Source organism: Parus major, chromosome 7 (assembly GCF_001522545.3).
Source record: "Parus major isolate Abel chromosome 7, Parus_major1.1, whole genome shotgun sequence".
NCBI lineage: Eukaryota > Metazoa > Chordata > Aves > Passeriformes > Paridae > Parus > Parus major.
This window is the reverse complement of record NC_031776.1, coordinates 2565708-2589786: the sequence shown is the minus strand read 5'-3', so window position 1 is coordinate 2589786 and position 24079 is coordinate 2565708. Positions and strand designations below refer to the sequence as shown.

The following is a 24079-nucleotide window of genomic DNA, read 5'->3' as shown; positions in this document are numbered from 1 at the left end:
TGCCCATGGCAGGAGGTGGAATGAAATGGGATTTGAGGGTTCTTCCAACACAAACCATTCTGGGATTCCATGGTGCTGTGAAAAGGTAAAGCAGCCTGTTATCGGTGGATAAAAAAATAATTTATTCACACCTACAGCAAAAATAATCAAACAAAATAATTTCCTCCTCTTTTCTTTTCTCTGGGAATTCTTCCTTTCACACAAATAGCCTGACAAGGCAAAGAACCTCAAAGTGGATGAAATTTGTTTTTTTTTTACTGCAAACCCCATATTTGCATTTTCAAACACCCATTCAGCCACAGCCTACATGTGGGGTTCAGATCATAGAGCAGGCACTGAGTCGCCAGCAAGAGAAACTATTTCTTACTTTTTTGGTATTATTTTTCCTTCTATGCCTGGCTAGGAACCAGCCTCTGGGAGGAAAGGAATGGGAGCATTCAGAAAATAAATCGTCCTTCAGTTCATGCACCTTTGGGTCTCATTCATAACCCAGAGCATTAGGAGAATAACTCAGGCTGAAATCTGCACTATTTATTCTATTACAAGGAAATTGGTTCTTTTGCAGGAAAAGCATTAGACACTGATGTCACAGGTTTGGGAAAACCGACCAGTGGTGTTGGTGAGTGAAGAGGGGATGTAACCTTCACATCCCAGGTCAAACTGAACATGCAGAGCTCTTTGGTGTCTCTGAACTTCAGCTAAAGGCTCACTGTCACCTCAGCAGCTCTGTGGGACCCTGAGCAGGGATTTACAATGACAGTCGACACACCACGGATGTGATTTAACTGGGACCTCTGAGGAACACAGTAAAACAAAGCTGCTCCAAGCTGATAAGGGCTGAAAAAGAAACTCAAAATGCATCAGGGCTCTTGAGCCTCTCTGTTATTGTGGAACACTCCTGGCCAGCCTGTTCATCAGCTCAGTGCTGAAGTTACCCCAGAGTTAACTCACAGTGAGTGGCACAGGCAGCGTGATGCAGCCATTGAACAAGGTTCAACAGAGCAATACTCACCAGCCCTTTTTCTCCTGGAAGAAGATTTTACCCTGAAGTTCTTATGAACCCTGAGAGCAAACAGCAGACAAACCAGAAGTCTGCCTATAGCAGTAACCCTTGAGAAGCAGCCTGGATTCAATTCCACTCTCACCTCTACTGTTGTGCAGCATCTGAGACAGGGCACTTGAGGCCTCTCCAGTAAGCAATCCCATAATACTGAGTAAGGGGCATAGATAAGTGCTTGCAAGGCTGTGGTCTCTGGGAGACTGGAGAAACTGAGGCCCAGTGCCTGGCAAACAGCATCCTCAAGGGACATAAGAGATATCAGAACAATGTACTTCCTTACTTCCCACTCAAATAACTGCCAGGGAAGAAAACAGGAGTTTGAATAGGACTGAGATGTGTTGGTTTTACATCGTGCTGAATACCACAACCTTTGCTTGAGGGCAACACAGAGCATGGCAGAGGCAGGGGGTTGTTGAGGAAAGGCGTGGGGAGGGATGTAAATGAAAGCAGGGCCTGGCTGAGGAAGATAAGCTTGGTATGATGGGGAATTTCAAAGCTGAGGACTGTGTTCATATAGACAGAGATGCCCACAATAACGTGTTTTTCCAAAGCAGCCTTGTGGTGATAAGACACCTTTCCTGGGGTAAGAAAGATCCACATCAGACCACTGGTATAATGCTCACCACTTGTGACACTTCATCTCTGAAGCCCCAAACCAGGCCAGGCATGGACATCCACTTTGAATGGAGTCCTGCTTTTTGGCTGGGTCTTCCTTGTCCACTGGCAGGCCCAGCCCACCCTCTGCTAGCCCACAGGCAGCTGCAGGTAGCTGGAGAATCCTACCTTGTTTGCTTCCTACCCTAACAAATCAACCAACAGCCAGACTGACCTGTTTTTCTATACTCTTCTTGGTCTGCTACATGAAAAAAACCCAACAACAGAAAACAGACTCACAACAGGGACACTGAGCCAAGCTAAAAAACATCACTTGCTCCCTACAGCCTAAAGAGAAGGGAAACTAGGGTGTTGTCCTAACACCAGCAACACCATCACTTTTGTATGCCTCTATTCAGCTTCATCCTCTTTTTACTTCTCCGTATTAACACATCAGAGCACAATGCTTATTAAGCCTGATTTTTCTTTCTTGGATGTAGGCCCTGGTATGATTTGGAAATAACCTTAATGTGGTATTTATAATTCTTGCATTTACCTCTTCCCATTATTTCCAATATGATGTTACTGCATTCTTGGCTCAGGACGAGCTCCTGTAATGCTTTAAAACACCAGGAAAAAGCTCCAATGAGACTTCAATCCTATTGAATAAATGATGGGACATGAGCAGAGCACAGGATATTTGAATATCCTTTAAACATCACCAAAACAAATTAAAATGAAGCTATATAAAGCCAAACTAAACCTGTGGGGAGGCAAACTGTCTGATTCCCCTGCAAAGCCATCCCCAAACCAGGACACATCAATCACATCCAAACCCAGACACCCCTCTAGCACACAGCCAGAACATCCCTTCTCGGATGCAGAATCACAGAATGGTTTGGGTTGGAAAGGATCTTAGAGATCATCTAGTTCCAACACCCTGCCATGGGCAGGGACACCTTCCAGTGTCCCAGGTTGTTCCTAGCCCAGTCCAACCTGGTCTTGGGACACTTCCAGGGATGAGGCAGCCACAGCTTCTCTGGGCAACCTGTGCTAGGGCATCACCACCCTCACAGGGAAGAATTTTTTCCCAATATCCAATGTAACCCTGCTCTCTTTCAATCTGCCCCCATCTCCTGTCACTCCAGGCCCTTGTGAAGTCTCTCCATCTTTCTTGTCAGCTCCTTCAGGCACTGGAAGGCCACAGTCAGGTCATCCCAAAGCCTTCTCTTCTCCAGGGTGACCAACCCAATTCTCTCAGCCTTTCCTCATAGCAGAGGTGCTCCATCCCTCTGATTGTATTGGTGACCTCCTCTGAACTGTCTCACCCAGCTCCATGTCCTTCCTGTGCTGGGACAGAGATTAAGCCCAAACCACCCCCTGCCACTCCTGTGCAAACAGAAATCTCACCTCAGGTGCCAAGGGACAATGAACTGCTGGACAGGCAACAGAGCCAATGCCATTATTGACCCTGATAATGTCCCTCCCACTGTTTGTCTGAAGGCAGCAGCGTCCCTGTCCTTGTGCACTGGCTGAGAGGGCCACCAGGCACCCTGCTGGAACACACAGTCACTCTCGGACGTTGGATAAAAATCCAGTGCTCTGTCAAATTGTTCATTTGCTCGTACATTAATCATCACCAAAGCCCACCTCAGCTGTACTCTTTGCACAACTTTTATTCTCTCCAAGGTGTGTATTTTCATAATGATACTGCTCATGTACCAGTTAAACGGTATATTTTCATCTGGCCCCAGCCACCCTCCTGAGCAGTAATTTATTACTGCTTGTCACTAGCTGCTGCTGAGAGTAATACACACTCTGGGTTTATGCAGTATGTTTGGTATTTCTGGCTTGACTCTTCCTTACCCAGACAGTACTGCCCAATCCCAGAGACTCACAAATCAAAACAGCCAAGTGTCTGGGCCTTCCAGCTGCACTTGCGTTGCACTTCCCACCTTTTTGCCTGCAAGAGCTAAAAACTTCCATTTATTCCTTCTTTTTTAATGCTAGCGGAGAGCCTAATGCAGTCTGAGTGCTCTGGGAGCTGCAGGTGTACAATGAACACCTGTGTGGCCGATGAAAATGTGACAGAAGTACGCAGGGATGCCTCAGGGGCCTGCCTATGCTGACACAATTGCTGATTCAGTATTACCAGGTGGGGACAGGGCTTGTGCTGCAAATTAACTGCAGAGTGCTCTACCTGCAAAGCACTGAGCTGCAGCTAAACCCTGCTGGGGTGTACAGGGGCACAGCACAGATTTTAACCATTTAAAGCCAACACGTTCAGTCGATGCTACCTGTGAACCACAGCCTAGCAGGAAAACAAGCAAAGCTCTTTTGCAAGGAGTATCAGGAAATTTGGAGGGCCACAGAGGAAAAAAATTCCCCCTGGTAGCTCCCCTTATGGAGACAACTAAAAAATAAATAAAGAAAAGAGTCGTTTTACTATTTGCAAATGATTTTTTACCTCAGACTTGGTAAATGAGTGTTTTGCCTCTGCCCGTGTGGAAGCTCTGCGAGAGGACTTTCCACGGATGAAACTCCTGTCAGTACTCCTGGAAAAAAATTAATGATCCTTACTACACTTCCTTCCACTGTGAAGAGGTATTGCTTCGTCTGCACCTCATTTTTCACCCATGTACTAAGCTGGGTTTCCCAGCACCTAAAATTTTGTATATATGTGTGAGTCTCTGTATGCTCGGTGCGCCCACATCGTGCTCACACAGGCATTGAGCACAAGCGAGGCGGGAACACCGCGATCCACGGCTCATCCTCACCCTCCAGGGCACCACAGCCCCGCTGTCTCACCCCGAGGCCACGCGTGTGTCTCAAAAAACACGTGTGTCTCAAAATACACGTGTGTCTCAAGGAACACATGCCCGCCACCCGACCCGGGCACCGCCGCCCCCCTCCATTCCCCGCCCCGCCCGGCCAAATCCCGCCGGGCCGCGGCCGCTCGTTCTTTCCTTGCCTCCGCGCCCTCCTGCACCCACCGACGGCGCCATGGCCGCGCGGCAGCAGCTCGGTAACGCGGGGCGAGCGATGGCCGCGGGGAGGGTGTCCCTGAGGGGTGTGGGGGGTGCCCTGCCGCCGCGGTGCCCCGCAATGGCCGCCGCTTCGCTTCGGCGGGGCGGCCCCGGAAGGCGCCTCAGCGCTGGTTCCCGCTCGGGGTGCCGGGGGCGGGCAGGCGCTGCTTGTGCCCCCCGGACCGGCTGTCCCTCGTTCCCGGTGCGGGGCTCGGGGAGCGGAGAGGCGCTGAGGCGCCCGGGCCCGCGCTGGGCGCCCTGAGGCGCCCGCCCTGCGGCCGTGGCCTCGCCTGAGGGGCGGCTTCCCCTGAGGGGGACAGCGAGGCTCTGGTGCTCCAATCCCCCGGCACCGCATACACTCCTAAACTACGGAGCTTATAAAAGCTTCACTCGCTTAATCCTGTCGTTTCTTTCTGTTCCGCTGTTAAAACCTAAACACTCGTGCTCTTCCCGCCTGCCAGCTTTACTCAGCGTCTCTGACAAGACCAACCTGGTGGAATTTGCGAAAAGCCTGAATTCGCTTGGCCTGGGTTTAATTGCCTCCGGAGGAACAGCCAAATCCCTGAGGGATGCTGGCTTGCCTGTCAGGTACACACACTCCCCTGTGCATCACCAAAAATGCTCTTTTGGGCCCTGAGGTTGCTTATATTATTCTCTCTGTGAAGAAAACTGAGTGAAAACCGGTCTGAAAGCAAGTCTTCCCTTTGAAAAAAGAAAAGAAAACCCTGCCCCAAAGCAAACTTCAGGGCCTTTTTGTCCTGGGTTGGCTGAGGCTGATGAGTGTTACTGTGCAGAGAGGTGTTGAAGCTTTTTGTTGGGATTCTCCCTTGAGCCAGCTTTGTTTCCATGGGACAATCTGTTACTTTGATGTTTATAATCTGCCCTGAGTGCTACTCCTCACAGCCAGGTGAGAGCTGATCTTTGCCTGGTCCTGGGACAGCACTGATATATCAGGAGCATGTTGAAGCTTGCTGGAGTTCACTGGTCACAAATAATTTTCCCAGCACAATCACTTAATGCAGACAGAGCCTTTGAGTGCTGTGCATCCACTGTTGGGAAAAGGTCATGTACAGTCACTGGCTGTTTTAGCCCATGAATCTGGGGAAATCTGTTCTGGTTTCTTCCATGCTGTGATTTTAAAAAGAGCTCTGGCCAAATAAAAACAGGTTTCAGTGCAATGGTGAAAAAAATGTCAGTTATTTGGCAGGACAGGTGACTGACTCCATTTTTCCTCCCTGTGAATGCAGTGGTTGGCCCCTGAGACACATCAGCACAAATCTACATCACCCCCAGAGCTCACTGTTACCCAGCACTTGGTTGTGTCTCTCCAACTTCCTTGGCTGTGCTGTCAGTGAAGCCTGAAGCAAAGGGTGCTTACATTTCCCCTTCTCTCATTATTGTTATTATCACCCTAAACAGTCACAAGGAGTGGTGAAACTAAGCTGGGAGGATGAGCACCTCCACATGTGTTTTCATTCTCTTCTATCATTCTTTTCCATTCTCCATTTTGAGTTGGGGTCAAATCAAAATTACTTGCTTATTTTGGTGGTTCCAGTGCATTCAAGAAATAGCCGTACTGCTTAGTTGGGTGTGACCCACGAGCTCTGTTTTCAGCCATGGGGAAAGCTGTTGTTACCCCTTTGGCATAGGGAGGTTATGTAGTGAAATCTGTACAATTTCTTTGGTTTGGGTCATTCAGCTTCTGGATGAAGTCGGTATGGCACATCTGTTATTGTGCTGTTTTCTTCTTTGGCCAGAGATGTTTCGGACCTGACAGGCTTCCCTGAGATGCTGGGTGGGCGTGTGAAAACCCTTCATCCTGCAGTCCATGCTGGTATGTTTCTGCTAATACATCTTTCAGTCTGGAAGAGGGCAGGGAGGGTGGGAAGGAGTAGTTAACAGCTGCCTTTTTTAAGGGTGGTGTGGAAGAACCGAGTAATGAGAACAGGTTTTCTCCGGGAACAGAAGGAGAGGTGAAAAGCCATGGGGTGAAGTGCAGGGTGGCTGAATTACCTCCTTGTTGCTATGCTGGCATCTCTGCAGTTAGCAGAGCTCTTTCCCCGGGGCTATAAGTAACAGAGCTTCTCTGTAAATGCCTTTGCAGAGTCAGCTGCAGATGTGCTGGGGCAGGGAGCTCCACGGACCTGTGGGTGTGCAGCACAAGGAACACAACAGTGTAGGCTTTAGGGCTGATTTCTGCACGCTCTGATGTTCTCTGACTCTTCTTCAGCAGGGAGGATCTCTAAAAACTGGTGTGCCTGCACATTAATCCATCTGCTCTTTTCATTTCCTCTTGCTGTGCTTGAGGTACCTCAAGTGGAACCTGTTGCCCATCGTACATGAGGGCTGGAGACAATGTCCCATGACTCTGAACGCAGGACTGTGCTGTCCCTCACACTGTGCCAGCCTGTCAGCCTCATGTTTCTCTTGAGTTCTTAGACCCCACCAGCCACCTACACTGCTCATGCTCTCTTGCTTCCCTTGTCTCATAGGGCAGGTGCCCTTTTTCTCTCCCATGAAGTCCTTGATGATGGTTTCAGTGTTTCAATGGTAGCAAGCAAGTGCTTAGAATGTCCATTTTTGAGGTTTCTGGTCATTATTTGGAATACTCTAGGATTCAGCACTGGGGGAAGAACACCTGTTAGCATGGAATTTGAACAGCCAAAGGCTCTGTAAAGTAGAATAAAGGAGCAGGGGCTGAGGGTGCTGTCTGAACTAAAATGAAAAAGTTAAGAGAGAAAGGCTCTGAGCACAGAAGCACAGTGTGAAGGGAGATGTTGAATTAAAAACATCTGTTGGTAATTTAGTTATTTTTTAATGAAGATGCACTGTTTTTTGTAACTAGGCATCTTGGCTCGCAATATTCCAGAGGATAATGCTGATATGAAGAAACAGGATTTCAGCCTCGTAAGGTAAATGCTGGGGCACGTGATGCAATCCATCAGTAATCAAAAACCAGCAGTAGAGCCCAGTCACCACCAAGGAAGGGGAGCAGCAGGGATTGTAAGCTCTACAGACCAGGAGATCTGCAGTCTCCTTTCTTCACCCTGGCAGGACAGGCTATGGATTTAAAAATACCATTTTCTACAGGCGCCTCTTCACCACTTGTATTAAGAGAAAACTAAAACAAGAAAGTTACGTTGTGATTTCCACAGGGAACTCAGAGGTCTGAATTTCTTCTGGTTCCCTGGGAATTCTGACACGTTATCCACAGTCAGGATAGGGCCATGTTACACGTGTTGCAGAGTTGAGTGCAGTACTTTTGAAGCTGGCTCATCTTCCCTCAGGTTGGTTCCACGTGTCTGATCAGATGGCAATTCCCGATTTTGAAATGCTTGCTTAGTAAATATACCCTTTGATATTTGCATAATGTTTACTGAGTTTCAACACATAAATAAAGAATAGACTTGGAAAATGGGTCAGGAACACAGCGTTTGTTCAGACAGAAAACACACAGATAAAGAGACAGAAAGCTTAAACTTTGAGAGCTGTCTTGGGAGCAAGTGAGCTGCATCCAGAAGCGGAAGTAACAGAGTTTGTGCACTAATGTACCAAAGTTTGGGTTTTTTTCCAGTTTTTCATTAGAATGTGTTTACATAGTTGAGTCACACAGGGCAGTTGGGAGATGTATATAACTAACTATATTAACACCCAGCTACTGCATGTGAATAACCAGTTGTACATCAGGGAGTAGCTCCTGGTTCAGAAATGAATGGCTGAGCTGGACATAGCAAGTTGTAGGTGTAGCCAGGGTTGGAGGTACAGTATGACTGTGGGCCAGAATGCATCTGGAGTTTTAAAATTACTTTTAGAAACTGATGGATGGATTTCCAGGCTGAATTTGAAAACCTGAAATTTAAAACCACAGGAATCCTCTTAGATGGCTCAGCAGTGGTGGCTCTTCAGAGCACACTGCATATTAAAGCAGGCTCTGCTGAATTGCAGGGGGTATAACATGCCCTTACATCAATGACTTATGGTGCACTTGCATCCAGACTGGTAATTTGGATTCGGGTTCTCTTGCAAAAAGCAGAAGTAGCTGATCCTCAGCAGGACTGCCTTTGCATAGTTGCATAAAATTTGCATATGCAAGTCAACGAAGGAAAGCCTGATACCGATTGTGTTGGTTTGCACAGATAAAAGCGTTAGCACTGTTAAAGTCCACAGATTCCTGATGGTTTGCTACAGGTCAGGAGCATGAATGGATTGAGGGGGGGAAACGGGGCATTAGAAACAGAAGAGACAATGAAAGACACTGTAAGAAATTTAGAGACACGGGGGGTTCTGAAAGCCATACTGGAAACCTATCATCCCTTCTGCTGGAGTTCACATGGAGTGGGAACAAAGGAATAAGTTGGACACAAGGGTACTCATCACAGCAGTTCTCTGCCACACTGAGCACACCTTGGAGTTTGATACCTTCATGTACTCAGATCAAGAGAGAAAATTAATTCCATTGGATTAAAACCCCTGTTTGTGAGGGTCAGAACAAATCCCTCGTTTCACTGCAGTTGCTGTGGCTCTGGTAGGATGGGACTGGCAAGTTATTACATCATGCTTGCTGGAATACATGCTGCTTCTAGATCAGATGGAAAAACTAACTCCAGTAAGGTCTGGTCTTAGTTTGAGAGGGAAAAGTCAATTTTCTCCCCTGCTTTCATGTGCTGCAGAGGCTTTATGGCATTTGGGCTGCACACTCAGGTTCCATATATTGTTGGTATTTTAAAAGTCCAGAAGGTGACATGTAGGTCACTTTCTGTTCTTGGAAAAGTTGTGGAAAATTGGATTGATTGTACTTTGTTAGCAATGGACCTTTCTTGGATAGTTACTGTCTTTTGAGAATTGGTGGATGCCCATTTTTAGTATTGCTGAGAGCCCACTTTGAAGTCCTTTGAAATGGCTCAGGTTGTGCACCAAAATCACTAAACATATATTATTTCAGGCACATCTATTTAAAGCAGCTCTTCCTTTAATCTGGTGCTGTAGACTGTGGTTCTGACATTGTTTGATACACAGAGTTCAGCTGGAATGTCATAGTACACTGTACCATCACTTGCCCTTGGGCTGAGCACCACTCTTGGCCACAGGATTTTATGCTGGTCCCTGATCTGAGAGATGAGACCATAAAATCACTGGTGACATCTTGTGCTTTGCCAAGTCCAGTTTGGCACTTTTATTTCTTGCTGAATAACCCAGTTTTCCCCCTCAATTCTCAGAGTTGTAGTGTGCAATCTGTACCCCTTTGTGAAGACCGTGTCTTCTCCCGGTGTGACTGTACAGGACGCAGTGGAAAAGATTGATATTGGTAAGTTAAAGGGAGAGCAAATCTGCTTTCCAGACAGACTCTATGCTTCTGAACTCTGAGTGGTTTCAGTTCTTCTCTTTTTGTTTGGTGGTCTTTGCACACCTGTAAAGGAAATCTGCTCAAGAGCTCAGGAGCTACAAGGAGCAGGCTGAAGGCATAGCTGGGTAAGCCTCCTTGCTTTTAAGCAATTAAATGGCAATAACAGGCTGGCAAGGCACGCTGCACGGGGGGCAAGTCATGCACTGCTGTAAAGAAGGGGCCTGAGGGCTCTGCTAGGAAGGGCCAGGTGGACCATGCTTCCTGCTGAAACATGGAGAGCAGACTTCTCTTCTGTAGCCTGACAGTGTAATAGAAATGTAAAAAAACATGAGCTTTGGAGAGCAGAGCTGAGCCACTGAAAGTGCTCCGAGGATGGGTGAGAACTTCACTGCAGGAGGCCATTAGAAGGAAAAGGGTGAATGTATGGGAGAGTACTCAGGAGCTGAGCTGGGAAGCACGGACACCTGCATTAGCATGTTTTCTCTTGCTGCTAGTTATTAACCCCAAAGGCTTGCTGTGCCTTCTCTGCAGCATCTCTGCTTGGCAGCCTGTGAACAGCACGGGCACAGTTCTCTGCCATGTGGTTGGATTGGGATTGGATTTTCTTGCAGTAGTTTAGTCCAAATGATGCCCAGCAGAGCTCTCTATTAAATGTTTTATGGAGTAATACTCGCTCTGCATGAAGCAGTGCCAGCCTCTACTTTTCCTTTGCAGCAGCCTAGTATCCTGTATGATTTAAAGAGTTGCAAAGCAGTGCAGTCAAGACTGACGGGAGAAGTGTGGCATTTTATCTCACACAGAGGAACCTGGGCAAGATTCATTATTATTTGCAGAGACATTTGGGAACCTCTGTTGTGTGGCAGCGTGAAAGCAAATCTTTCTGCAGACCCAGTGTGCAGAGGATGGTGGTTAAGCCAGTGTAAGGACAGACATCTTTGGGATGTGGCTGTGCTGTTGGAAGACATCCTTGCCCTAGTTGCACATCCTATTCCCTCACCCCTGCAGTTCTGTCTGGGTCTGCCAAGCACAATCAGTGTGTACCTTCACCAGCAGATTGAGTCAAACTCACCAGCCTTGAGCATTTTGAAGAGCACTCTCACCCCTCTCTGTGCTGGAGGGAGGGGACACATTCATCTGGCACAAGGGATCGAAGATGCACGTCCCTTGTGTCCAGGAGGGAAGTGCTCCATGCCTGCCCCTCTCTTGCAGGGGGAGTGGCCTTGCTGCGGGCAGCTGCCAAGAACCACGCCCGTGTGACAGTCGTGTGTGACCCTGCAGACTACGCTGCGGTGGCCAAAGAGATGGCAGCATCAAGGGACAAAGACACTGCCATGGAAACCCGGCGGCTGCTGGCACTCAAGGTTGGTCACGTTTTCCTGCCATGAAGGAGCTGGGCCAGGCTCGTGTTAAAAGAGGTTCTTTACATCTTTAAACACCAAATCCTCTGTAAGTTGACGTTTCTAAGTTGTCAGGTGTCCCCCATTGTGTCCCCAGGCCTTCACCCACACTGCTCAGTACGATGCAGCCATCTCTGACTACTTTAGGAAGGAGTACAGCAAGGGAGTGTCGCAGCTGCCCCTGAGGTATGGCATGAATCCTCACCAGAGTCCTGCTCAGCTCTACACCACGAGGCCCAAACTGCCCCTGACAGGTGAGGCCTTGGGGCTGTGCTGGCCAGGAGGGAGCTCTGGGATAGCTGGGAATGGAGGTGGTTGGACATGTCTTTGAAACTGAGAGACCATGTTGTGCCTTAGTCCAGGGGATGGCCAGCAGTGTCTTCATAGCTGCTTTATTACTGAGTGGTGCTAACTTTGCAGTTAAAAGATGAGCTGTATGAGACAGGAAAGCTGCTTTGTTGAGCCCCACAAGACCAATTGCAGCTCTGTGTTCTCTGTTGCTGTAGGATTGTGTGTCCAGGATACTTTGAACAGATTTATGTAGTGTACTTTCTGCTTGACATTAGATCCAGACTTCACAAGGGAAAACCTCATCATCCTTTTAAGATGTTTTTCTATTTGCCATTTTCCTTGTTTAGTATCTTCCCATTTTTTTTGTGTCACTATTTACTCTCCCTAGAAACCAAGCTATTTTTCTCTAAGTCTGAATTGGTTTTGTTCTTTTTTTTTGTCTTTCTTTGGTGAATTTGAGCAGAGGGTTATTACTTTGGGTTTGTAGAATGCTGCACCTTCTGATGGTGGTGGCAGGAAGGGATACTGGCCCCACTTGCAAATTTGGGACAGGTCTGATGTGTCTCTCTGCCATTTTATAGGGTGTGCCACTTGCCACAGGATTGTAGTGAGGGGAAACCCTGTTTTGGAGGGAGAGTCTGGCTACTCTTGTTCTTGAGGCTGCTTTGAATGTGTGTGGGCATTGTCCTGCTGAATAAGCAGTGAAACTTTGTGTTGCAGTATTTTTCCCATTTAAACTCTGGGACTTCTTAGGAAGCTTTTCTGTTTCTGCACTGGAGGTTGATTTGCTTGCAGGTCTGCCTCCCAGTATGGCAGCAGAACAATGCTGTGCTCACTCCTTCTGGATGTGGATTATTGTTAAAATGATCTTTTCTCCTCCAGTCTTCTGAAATGCTCACAGTGATGCCATGTCAGTAGGAGCAGTTCTTCTTTCAGGGCCAGAGCAAAACGTTTTGAGAGCAGACCTTAAAATGGCCTTTTCTCTTGGTGTGGGTTTCTGGGCACTCCACCAGTTGCTGAGGAGCCAGGGGCATTGAACAAGAAGAATTTGTAGTGATTTGAGTGCTCTCTGGGAGAAACCCTTTCTGCTGGCTCTCCAGGCTGTGGGGAGAGAGGGGTTTGCCTGCTTCAATGTGTCCATGTGCTGTGTTTGCAGTGGTGAATGGCTCTCCCGGGTTCATCAACCTCTGCGATGCCCTCAATGCCTGGCAGCTGGTGAAGGAGCTGAAGCAGGCGCTGGGCATTCCGGCCGCAGCCTCCTTCAAGCACGTCAGTCCCGCAGGTAGGGTGGGACGTGCCCCCCTCCCCCGGCTGTGTGGGCAGGTCCTGGGGCAGGCACCAGCAGCTGCAGTGCTCTGGCTCGTGTTTCCCACTAGGTGCTGCTGTTGGAGTTCCACTCAGCGAGGAGGAGGCCCAAGTGTGCATGGTGCACGACTTACACAAGACCCTGACGCCCTTGGCCTCTGCCTACGCCCGGAGCAGAGGTGAGGGCTCCGAATAACCACAGCAAACCAGCCTGTCCAAAGAGCTGGGCTCGGGGCTCAGCACCTGAGCAGCATCCTCAGCTCTTCCTGCTCTTCCCTTTGCACCACACTCCTCCTCCAGAGGGGTTTTCTCCATAAGGATCTTCCTGAGTCCCTACTGGAAGTTGCTTTCCAAGAGAACAGCCCTTGTATGTGGTTTGAAAGAGCACAAACCACTTTGGATTCTGTTCCTTGGTGAAGATAGAAGACTTGTAAGATGATGCATTTTTAAATTTAGATTTGTACATTCACACATACCTGTGTGGGGCTTTGACTAAAGAGTCTGGATAAACAGCAGTGCTGGTAGCATGCTCAGCTTTGGGGTGCTCAGGAATATTTAACTTGAGTAGAGATGTTTCTGTCTGGTATTTGGTGGGGTTTTCTTTAAAGCTTTTGTACTTCAGATCTCACCAAAAAAAAGCTAAAACAAGTAAACAAAACCAGTTTGCTTAGCTGAGATACTTTGCTACATTAGTCATTTTTCAAGGAATTCCTAGAAAATTTGCACAGATTTCAAAAAAAAAGGCAGAGTTGATAAGGAGCATATTGACTTGGCTTCATTCTTCACAGACCACCTTTGAATGTTGCTCTCACAAAACCATTGCATGATTGCTGAAAATATAAAGCCTTATACTGGCAGGGACAGAAGAATTGACCTTGCTGAGTAGTGGAGCATTTGTGATGGGAATTGATTTCACCTTAGCTATGCCATTAAATGGAAAATATTTATTTCAAAAAGAAAGAAGAATAAAAGTTGCTACATTTCTGGGTCTGCTTTCTTGCAGGAAAAGCCAGGTGGGAGCATAGCCATCTAAAAGCTTTCCTCTCTTTTTCCAACTGTCTCCCATCTAAAATCTTTCTGTGTGATCCTTGCCTCTCCTTGTCCTCTTGCCACCAAGGGTACAGCTGAGCTGCTTGCAGTGCTGGAGGTAGTCATTACAGAGTTAGAGCTTTGACAGAGGCAGTGAAGAAGGAAGAATATCTGAACTATGGGAATATATAAAGGCCCATGTGTTTGAGGTAGGATTTTTCATCCTTGTTGCTTTTATGGCCTCTTTTTTGGTTATTTTTGCTGTGGGATTGAAATCTTAGCTCTCACAGCAATTGACTGGACTGTAGGAGTGAAGAGTTTTCTTTGTCTGGTGCTGTAGAGTTTGGTAAATGAGTAAAATCAGGATTTTTCAGGTGCTGATCGGATGTCTTCTTTTGGTGACTTCATTGCCCTGTCTGATATCTGCGACGTGGCTACTGCCAAGATCATCTCCAGAGAGGTCAGTGACAGCAGCAAATCATTCCAGGGTATCAAGGAGAACCTTTTCACATGCAGCCATTGGTTTGTGACAGCCTTTTTGTTGGAAATTGACCCATTTTACCAGGAAGACTTTGACTGGGCTGTTTGTGTAAACCTCTGATCCAGAGTGCAGAATTTACACTGGTCTTTTGATGTGGTTTTTTTTTCCCTACCAATTAGCACCTGGCTGTGTGCTGGAGCCTGTGAAATAGCAGAGCTGGCAATGCTGCTTTCCACGAGGTGCTTGCAAACCTCTGGAGAGGAGCCCTGGTTAGGCTGTCACAAGTGTCTGGTTGAGCAGCTGTCATGGGAGAAGTGAAGGACTGCAATGCTGATGGCCAACCCTCTGCCCAAGGCAGGAATTTGGAAATAGATTGCTACCTGCCACTTAGATGTAGGCTTAGCCCCTTCCTAGGCTGTGCTTTTTCCTCAGAATCACAGATTCTTTTTGTTTGCATCAACCTATTCTAGTGGGAGGTGTTCTTGTCCACAGCAGGAGGATGGAGTGAGGTGGCCTTTTCCAAACCAAGCCATTCTGTGATTTTATGATGTCAAACAAATGAAAGAACATATTCAGCTGGTTTGTGAGGGTAGCACTTGGTACAGTGCTGCTGAAAATGAAAAATCCTTACCCACACTGTAAGGCACAAATGTGAAAGTTGTGTATCGCTTCACAGCACTGATGAATGTAAACTCTCAGATTCCATGCTCTTAACAGCTCTTTTTCCAGTGTTTTTGCCTCCTCAGGAGTATCACTGCTGAAATAAGGATTTATTGGATTTTAAAGCCATGTTTACTGTTAGGGCTGAGAAGTGGGGATGTCATGGTCAAACTGTTTCCCCCTGGAGGAGGATATTACTTATTAGTTCCATTCTGATTAGAGGGATGTGGGGTGCTTTTTCCTGACTTCTGCCAAGAGCTCACAATGCTATGCTGGTTTTTTTTTTCCCAGGACTGAAACCCATACTGTAACAGTGCTTTTGCTGTTGTAGGATACAGACAGACCCCAAGAGAGGTGTCTTCAGTGCAGGAAAGTGGCTGGTGGAGCTTTCAGGCTTAGACCCCATCTCATTTTTCTCTGGCAGAAGCTGAAATCTCGGTGTGTTGCAGGTGTCTGATGGTGTGGTGGCTCCTGGCTATGAGGAAGAAGCTCTCAAAATCCTTTCCAAAAAGAAGAATGGTGCTTACTGTGTCCTCCAGGTTTGTACCCCTGCTCCAGTCATGGATGAAGCTGGAAGCACAGACACTTTGGACCTGAGATGATGCACCTTCACATGCTGCAGCCAGTATACTTGTCAAGCAGTATTAATATTATGTGGTCAAGGCAGTGTCAGGTTGCCTTTCTAGTTCCTGCAGGGATTGTTGGGAGTCCAAAATCAGTTTTGGTGAACATGAATCATGGATCACAGATTGCTGTCAGGTCCTATTTCTGCTGCCTCTGAGAGACAAATGAGCAGAGAACTTCTCTGTAACATCACAAAAAGAAAATCCAGGGCTTAGCTGAAGTTGCAATTGTAGTGTAGCTGCCAGGGGAGCTGGAGAAGATGGCTCAGGTGCTTCAGGCAAGAAAGAATGAAATTGCAGACAGTCATGGCAGCTGATTACCTCCTGGAATTCAATTAACTTTGCAAGGATGAGGTCATATTGGTGAAGCCTGCATCATCAGGGCTGAATGCAGAGCAGTGCTAGGGAAAGTTGGTCTAAAACATTTCATTGGATTAGGAAAAGCACATAAAGCATGTGCACGCTCCTATTTAGTCACCTTAGTCTGGGTTGTTTCCTGTCTGAAGCTTCAGATAGGGCTCCCAAAAATCTGAATAAATAAATCACATTCACTGCTCCTTGAATTCCACAGAGGGTTGGGAGTTGTACCCTGAGGCATGTAGGAAGCAGCTCCAGATATTCCTGCCTTCCTTTGAAAAGGCTCTGTGTGTGTGTGCATATCTTTCCCCTTTGTGTGGAAGCTACAAGACTGTAGGTTTTGGTCCAAAAGTGTTTTATTGGCCTGTGTTTGGCTTTCAGATGGATCCTCACTATGAGCCCGATGACCTGGAGGTCCGAACCATCTATGGCCTGAACCTGATGCAGAAGAGGAACAACGCGGTCATCGACCGCTCGCTGTTCAAGAACATTGTCACCAAGAATAAAAACGTGAGTGTGGGAGATACATGGGCTTAATGACACCTGGAATGAATGAACAGCTGTGCCTTCATCAAGGAATTTACCACTGGACCTTTCCCATTGTCTCAGACTTTACCACAATGTTTGTAAATACTCTTTGGAAACAAGAAGCTGCTGTGTGCAGTTTTTTATGGTGAGACAGCCATGTGCTAAGGATCCATCACATCTCCTGACTCATTGTTTGCATCACCCTTTTGTGTACATAGTTTTGTATAAACTCTGGCCTGGCTGCTATTGCTCAGCAACTGGAGCCCACATCACCAGAAAGTTTTCAGTAATTTCTTTGTCTCTGACCTCATTCTCATTAGAAAAACAGACATTAATGAGCACATGATTAGTCACAGGCTCAGAAGCAGGTTCAGATATTGAGGTAATGAAAAGAGTTTCCATAAATTAAGAATGGAACTTAAAAATAATACAGATTTTGGGAGCTGTTCTAATTGTTGTGGTCCTGTTTTTTGCCTGTGAGCACATCTGATGACAGTAAATGCAGAGGAGTTTTTGGGCTTAAGGCCAGTGATGGAACCCAGTAAGATTGAGTCTTACCCGTGATCTCTCTGGGAGATCAGCTGCCAAACCAATCATTTCTGGGTTTTAATCTAAACAAAATTTGCTGGTAATTGAACAAAACAGGGTATTTTTAGCTGCCTTGTTTTCCCTGTGTGTGATTCAGTAACTGTGATGGCTGGGGGTGTAGCATGGGTGTCAGGGTGGCACTGACAGTGGTGCTCTGTTCCAGCTGCCCGAGGCTGCTGTCCGAGACCTGATCGTGGCCAGCATCGCTCTCAAGTACACCCAGTCCAACTCTGTCTGCTATGCCAAGGATGGGCAGGTAGGAAACTGCAGCAGGCCTGGGAAACCCTCCAGCACACAGGGAGGTGCTGAACAGATCCAGAGGAGCTGCCCTGCACAGTCCTGTGCAGAACAGCTGTTTCTCAAGAGGCGGCTTCAAAACCTTGCTGTCATTTTTTCATGGTGATGGCAGGGCTGGCTCTTCCTTTGGTGGGGTTGGAAAAGCTCTTAAGTGCTTCTGCACTGCAGCTTGGAGTAATTTCTTTCTAACTACTCTGTTCTTTAACATCATTTTTCTCAGGGAGTGTTGTAGTCAATGTAAAGCCTTTGGAAATTACAGTAGGTTTCTCAGCTGGTTTCTGACCAAATGCTTCTTTATTTTCACTTTTTCCATAGAAAGATGGGATAAGCTTTCTTATTTTCACCCTTCTGGGACAATAAAAATCTTCTGTTCTCCCTGATTATATTTTTTTTAAAAAGCTGATGATGGATGTTGGAATTTATAGGGACATTATCAAATGTGCATATTGAGATTATGAATCATATGGTCACACTGTGGTTTTGGGCTAGAAAGGACCTCAAAACTCATCTCATTCCACCCCCTGCCATGCCAGGGACACCCTCCACTGTCCCAGGTTGTTCCAAGCCTTGTCCAACCTGGCCTTGGACACTTTGAAGGGATGGGGCAGCCACAGCTTCCCTGGGCAACCTGTGCCAGGGCCTCACCACCCTCACAGGGAAGAGTTTCTTTCTAGTATCTAACCTAAACTTACCTTCTTTCAGTTTGAATCTTGAATTTTAAAAATGTCCATTCTTTCCAAGTTGTCATCAGGTGTTCAGCCTAAATAATTTACCTAAAAGTTGGTGTAAATGTATTTAAAGTTGTACTGTTGCCCAGCAGATCATTCTTCTAATGGTGCTGTTTAGCTGGCTCTTTGCTCTCCATGGAAGTTTTTCAGTAGGCTTGGATTACTTAAAAGAAATACAGAAGAAAAAATACAGAGAATGTTTTTGAGCTTGGTACATCATAAATGAGCAAAATGGATCAAAGAGTGAACCCTACAGGTAGAGACTGAGCTCGAGCTGCAGTGCTCTCCTTGCATTGGCGCTGATGTGTGTTTGTCAGGTTGTTTGTACAGCCTGAAAACGCTGCAGTGCTGTCTCACAGGACTTCCTGGGGTCGTGTGCTGTGTACTTCCTCAGAAGATGTCTCTGGAGATCCAGCATTTGTCTTTTATTCTGCTTCATGTTGGCTTGTTTTTTGCTTTTAAATGATTCTCTGCACTCAGCAGTGTTAGATCTCATAGCCCCAGAACAAAGGTGTCGCTGTCTGTGCTGCTTTCCCCTCATCACAGCAGGAATTTCCAATTTCCCCGGTGCTTTTGCAAGTGTGGGCTGAGCGTGGTGCTGCAGATGTTTCCAGAGTGTGTGTGGTAATGGATGTACCATGTGGAAGGGAGAGGGCAGGAGGGAGCAGGGAGAAGCAGCCTGGGCAGGCAGGGAGGTTTAGCTGGCTGGGCTGCAGAAGTGGCTTGCAGATTTTCACGTGGGAAGCACCTTCCTCTTCCAGGATCTGACATGGTTTGGGTGGCATGAGCCAAGCCTGGGAAGTCCAGCTTGCTTTCAGTCCCACTGATTTTGGTTTTCCAGGGGTTATTTCAGCCTCACAGCATCCCTAAGGAATGGGGATGCCTAGGAAAACTCTGGTGGATGAGACATCCAGAATGTTTGAGTCTGGCACCGCTGGATTCAGGAGTGGATCAGCCCCTCCAGCAAGGCAGCTGTGTTAGTACATTCCAGGAAAGTCTGGAGTGGGAAGCATTTCTGGACCTGAGTGTCACTTAATTTGCAGGAAGCCAGCTGCCACTAATTGCAATAAACACTTCCACTTGTTCTGGCTGACTTTCAGCTTGTACCACGTTGATTTACACTTGCTTTAATGACACCATCATGTTTTAAATGAGCAATTTAAAATTGTTATTTCTTTATTCTCTGTATGGTAGCATAAGAAAAACCTGTTAATTTACCTTATGCTTTCCCAGTGACTTCACTGTTTTGTTTGTCTTCCCAGTGGTCAAGTCCTTTATTAGATTTTTATATTTCCAAGTGTCTTTGGGATTTTTGTTTTCATTCATTATCCAGGGAAAATCTGAGTAGACCCAGACCAGTCTGGATCATTTTGCAAGAGTCCTTTGAGCATTATCCATCTCATCCACTCCGTGCTGTTGCACAGCATTCCAGCTATGGAGTGTGTTTGACTCTCCTGTGAACCAAAGTGGTTTTAGTCAAGTAATTCTTAATTTTCACCCAGTCTTTTTTCTGTTAAGTGATTTATTTTAATATTTTTTTCTACTCACCCTGTGCTGCTGTCTCCTTTCACTGCTCACACTTAATAGGCTCTGCTTAAGCACTTTTGGATTCCCAGGAGATTAAACTCTGAAAGAAACATAATTAATTTTTGTGTAGGAGAGGGGGGGGAATGGCTTCTTTGTGGAGCATTTTGAGGTTTTGGCTGTGTTTTTTTGTGTGGGGGAAGGGGGTACCATGTGGGGCAGGGAGTGATGAGGTGTAGGAAGAAGGATTTTATAAAGTGGAAAAGACAGGGAATAAGTACAGGCCAGTGTGAGGGGAGATGCAGGAACGAGTCTAGAGGTTGTGTTATTAAATCAGAAGCTCAACCTACTGAGATTTCTCTTCTTTAGATCAGAAATTCCAGGCTGGATTGAGGAAATCTTCCCCAGCAGTGTTCCATCAAAACCTGTGCTGTAAGAAAGGCAAAACAATGGCTTGAGCCAGTGTTACAGATAAACTTCTGTAGATGTGGGGGTGCTCGTGAAGAATTTACAGGCTGCATCACTTTGATCAACTGAAGTACAAAGTCCCTGCCATTCTGGAGTTTTCAAATACAAGCCAAAATTTAGTTATTCATCTCTTGACAAAATTTAGGTCACAGAAAACGTGAAATATTTTGAGTGGTTCACAGAGGAAAGGAAAAGGCTCTTTTAGGAAGTTTCTTGGATGCTGACAGGTAGCAGAGAACTCTATTCCATCACAGGAGTGCCAGGCCACAGCTCACAAGGATGTGATGAAGACTGAGACACCCATCTGGCTGGAAAAGGACACAGGGCATCCCAAATGTTAGAAACCTGGCAATGTTCCATGGTATTTTGGCCCCTGGTAGCAGCACTCAGTCTGGGGTGCTCTCCAACATCTGCATCTCCAGCTAAAAATTCCTGCCTTATCCTAACCTTGCTGGTCCCTCTCTGAGGGCTGGGTGGCAGTTCCTGGTGTGCTGTGGGACACAGCCAGCCCTCTCCTCTGTGCAGGGAGGGAGGATGAACCTCTGTGGGAGTGATAACACATCAGTGTGCAGCTGCTGTCGGGCTGCTTTGGGGTTCAGGGTCCCCTGCAAGTGTAAGTGGGTGGGTTGAGAGCAGAGGTTGGACATCAGCAGTGTTTGTCAGGGGGAAGGTGCCACTAAGGTATAAGAAACTGAATCTGTTCAGTGTTTGTGCTACCACAAATATCCCTGTGGGTTTATTACACACTGATGACTTCAGTTATGGCTCAGCAGATTATATCTGATAGCTGCCCAAGCCTTTCATTTGCTCCCTGGGGGAACAGGATCCAGCAGAAGGTTTTATGGTTCTGGTAAGAGGTGAAGTCACTGTGCCTTGATGAATGGGAAGACAAATGAGTCATTTCTTTGAGGGCAGCCTGCCACTTATGGCTTTACCATCTGTCCCAGTCTGAGCTGGGAATTCTGAGGCACTGGCCAGCACCTGGAGCCTCAGCACCATTCCCCTGGAGAGCAGTCTGGGGAACAGCTCAGCTGTGGCTGAGCAGGAAATGATGGCAGAGTCTTGTTTCCTGTCAGGTCTCTGGATTGAAGTGGCAGGAGCTCTCTGGAGGGACCCCAGGATGGACAAAAGTTACCAGCCCACGTGTGACATCCCTGGTGTTTGGGTCTGGCTTCAGAAGTGAAGCCAGTGTTGTATTTTCATAGCAGCTTCCTTGAGATGGAACCACTGTGGATTTTGTTTATGTGTTAGAGATCAAGCACAAGTGCTATTAGATAGGGTTAGCAGCAGCTATTTCAGAAAGCCTGGATTCTGGCAGGTGGCAGCATAGGGCACGTGTGGTAGCTCCAGGGCTTTGACAATTCCCAGGATGTAACGGTGCCACTGACCAGCATTCCTGAGTGAGCAGTGGGTTTACTTCCTTATCAGCCTGGCCAGACAAGCTGCACCTCTCAGCTGATGTGGTTAAGCTGTGTGTGCCTGACTCAGCGGAGAGATGATGGTGTGTGGGTGACTTGGGCTCAGACATTAACACTCTGACTTGAAGTGCCCCTTTCCAGAAGAGGCAGGAAGCCAGAATTGTATCACTCTCCTGGGGTTAAGGGTTTGACAGCTGGGGCTGTGGTGTTTAGAAGGGTGAAAGAACATAAATCTTTTGAGCGTGACTGTCAGCTCAAAGGAGCTGTAGAAGTTAGCAGTGCAGACAGCTGGCCCCGTAAGCAATTGACAGGATGGAGAATGCAGGCGTTTCCCAAATTACCCCCACTAATTACCCACAGTTTCCCCTGTTGGCTGGGGAGCAGCAGAACTGGGGGAGGTCTTTCCCAGCAGCCTGTGTGGAGCACAGCTCTGATGTGTTTGTCCCTGTGCTGCAGGTGATCGGGATGGGCGCGGGGCAGCAGTCGCGGATCCACTGCACGCGCCTGGCTGGGGACAAGGCCAACAACTGGTGGCTGCGGCACCACCCCCGCGTGCTGGCCATGAAGTTCAAGGCCGGGGTGAAGAGGGCTGAGATCTCCAACGCCATCGATCAGTACGTCACCGACACCATCGGAGAGGTGAGGGCTGCCCTCGGCTTCCCCTGCAGCCCAGCCCCTGCCCAACCAGGCCTTTGTGGAGCGCTTAGAGCTGCTGTGTGTTGTAAGGGGTGACTCCAGAGATCCCGGGCCCAGCATGGTGATCCCCCAAGGTCATTTACTGGCCCTGTGGCAAAGTGTCCTGGTGTGCCCCTCCCGTGCTGCACCCACAGCCCCCGGAGCTGCATCCTGCCCTGTGCCTCAGTGAGCAGCTTGGCTTCAGCTCCTGGTTCTTCCCAGCAGTCAGGATGGGGTGAAGCTCCAGCTGATGTTCCAGTTCTCCCTGACCTGTCAGTGGCACCTCCTCACACAGAGCTGTGTGTTTGTGTGGCACTTTGGATTCTCAGAATCCCTCTGACCTCCCCATTACAAAATAGCATGTCCTTTTTAAGTATCAAAAGCCAAGAGCTGGATTAGGAGCCTTGTGAATCACCGTGTGAGCAGTTGCTTGTTTAAAGGGGTAAGAACTGGATCAGTTGCTGTTTCAGAAGGTGAATCATAAACTGAGCTGCTGTTGGTCATGGATTAAGTCATCTCCCAGATGCCTGCTGGCATCCATAAATTCCAAGGCAGAGCATCTTGGAAATCAAGAAGGGAGAGAAGGAATCCCTCAGGTGCTGTGGTGAGGAGAGGAAAGGAGTTAAAAGGATGCAGAAAGAGCTGATGTAGTGGTGTTTTAAACGCCCTGGTATGAAGTTCCCAGCAGCAGAGTCACGGAGCAGGGGCCATCACTCACCCCCTGGCAGGGAAGTGCTGGCAGCCATGTGCTCTGGGGCTGAGCTGGCATCTCGTGCCTGCAGGATGAGGACCTGGTGAAGTGGCAGGCCCTGTTTGAAGAGGTGCCCAAGCAGCTGACGGAAGCAGAGAAGAAGCAGTGGATTGCCAAGCTGTCTGCTGTGTCCCTCAGCTCCGATGCCTTCTTCCCTTTTAGGGATAACGTCGACAGAGCCAAGCGGGTAAGGGCATGGCAGGGCCAGGTGGCTCCAGGGCAGTGTGCAGCCTGAGCTTTTCATTTTGTGTGCTCTGCTGAGCAAAATCCCTGCACTGGGATAGCAGATCCTGGGAAGGATGTTCCTGGTGGTTACTGCTCTCACAGGGACAGTAATTATCCAGTCATTACTCAGTTTGTCGATTTGGGATGAATAGAGGATTAAAGTTGATTAAACCATTTAGGAATATCAAGCCAAGGCTTCCAGAGGAACCATTTTAGGGTTATTTCTGAGCAGCAGGGAGAACTTCCTGCTCCCTTAAGGAGCAGCTTTGGGGATGGAAGCCTTTGTTCAGTGGGATGTGGATGAAGGACTGGGACTGCCAGCTTCTTGTGGGGGGGATTTTGGGTTTCCATCCTCTGATCCTTGCACTCCTCCTCCCTGTCTGTGCAGAGTGGAGTGCAGTTCATCGCCGCCCCGTCGGGCTCGGCTGCCGACGACGTCGTGATCGAGGCCTGCAACGAGCTGGGGATCACCCTCATCCACACCAACCTCCGTCTCTTCCACCACTGAGCCCTCTCTGGGCACAGCCTCACCAGCAGCCAGGACCTGAATGTCACTGGTGCAACTGGGAGGCTCCTGCAGGCTGTGCTTAGCAAGAGCTGGTCACTGTGAAGAGGCCTTTCCCCGTGTTCAGGGAGAAGGAAGTGGTACAGATTGGCTTCCAGCGTAGAAAATCAGTGTCTTTTGCAAATAAACATACAGTTGTTAGCTA

The 24079-nt window shown here is 47.7% G+C and overlaps 1 protein-coding gene across 1 annotated transcript; it reads left to right on the top strand.

Moving 5' to 3' along the window:
- The first annotated feature begins 4577 nt into the window (after positions 1-4577).
- On the top strand, positions 4578-24079 carry ATIC (5-aminoimidazole-4-carboxamide ribonucleotide formyltransferase/IMP cyclohydrolase). The gene is made up of 16 exons (XM_015635318.1): positions 4578-4679; positions 5142-5268; positions 6438-6514; positions 7526-7592; positions 9897-9985; positions 11234-11385; positions 11519-11675; positions 12869-12994; positions 13089-13196; positions 14421-14506; positions 15637-15726; positions 16549-16677; positions 17447-17539; positions 22175-22357; positions 23176-23331; positions 23758-24079. Exons 1-16 carry the CDS (start codon positions 4658-4660, stop codon positions 23875-23877), a joined length of 1782 nt encoding a protein of 593 aa, XP_015490804.1. The 5' UTR covers positions 4578-4657; the 3' UTR covers positions 23878-24079.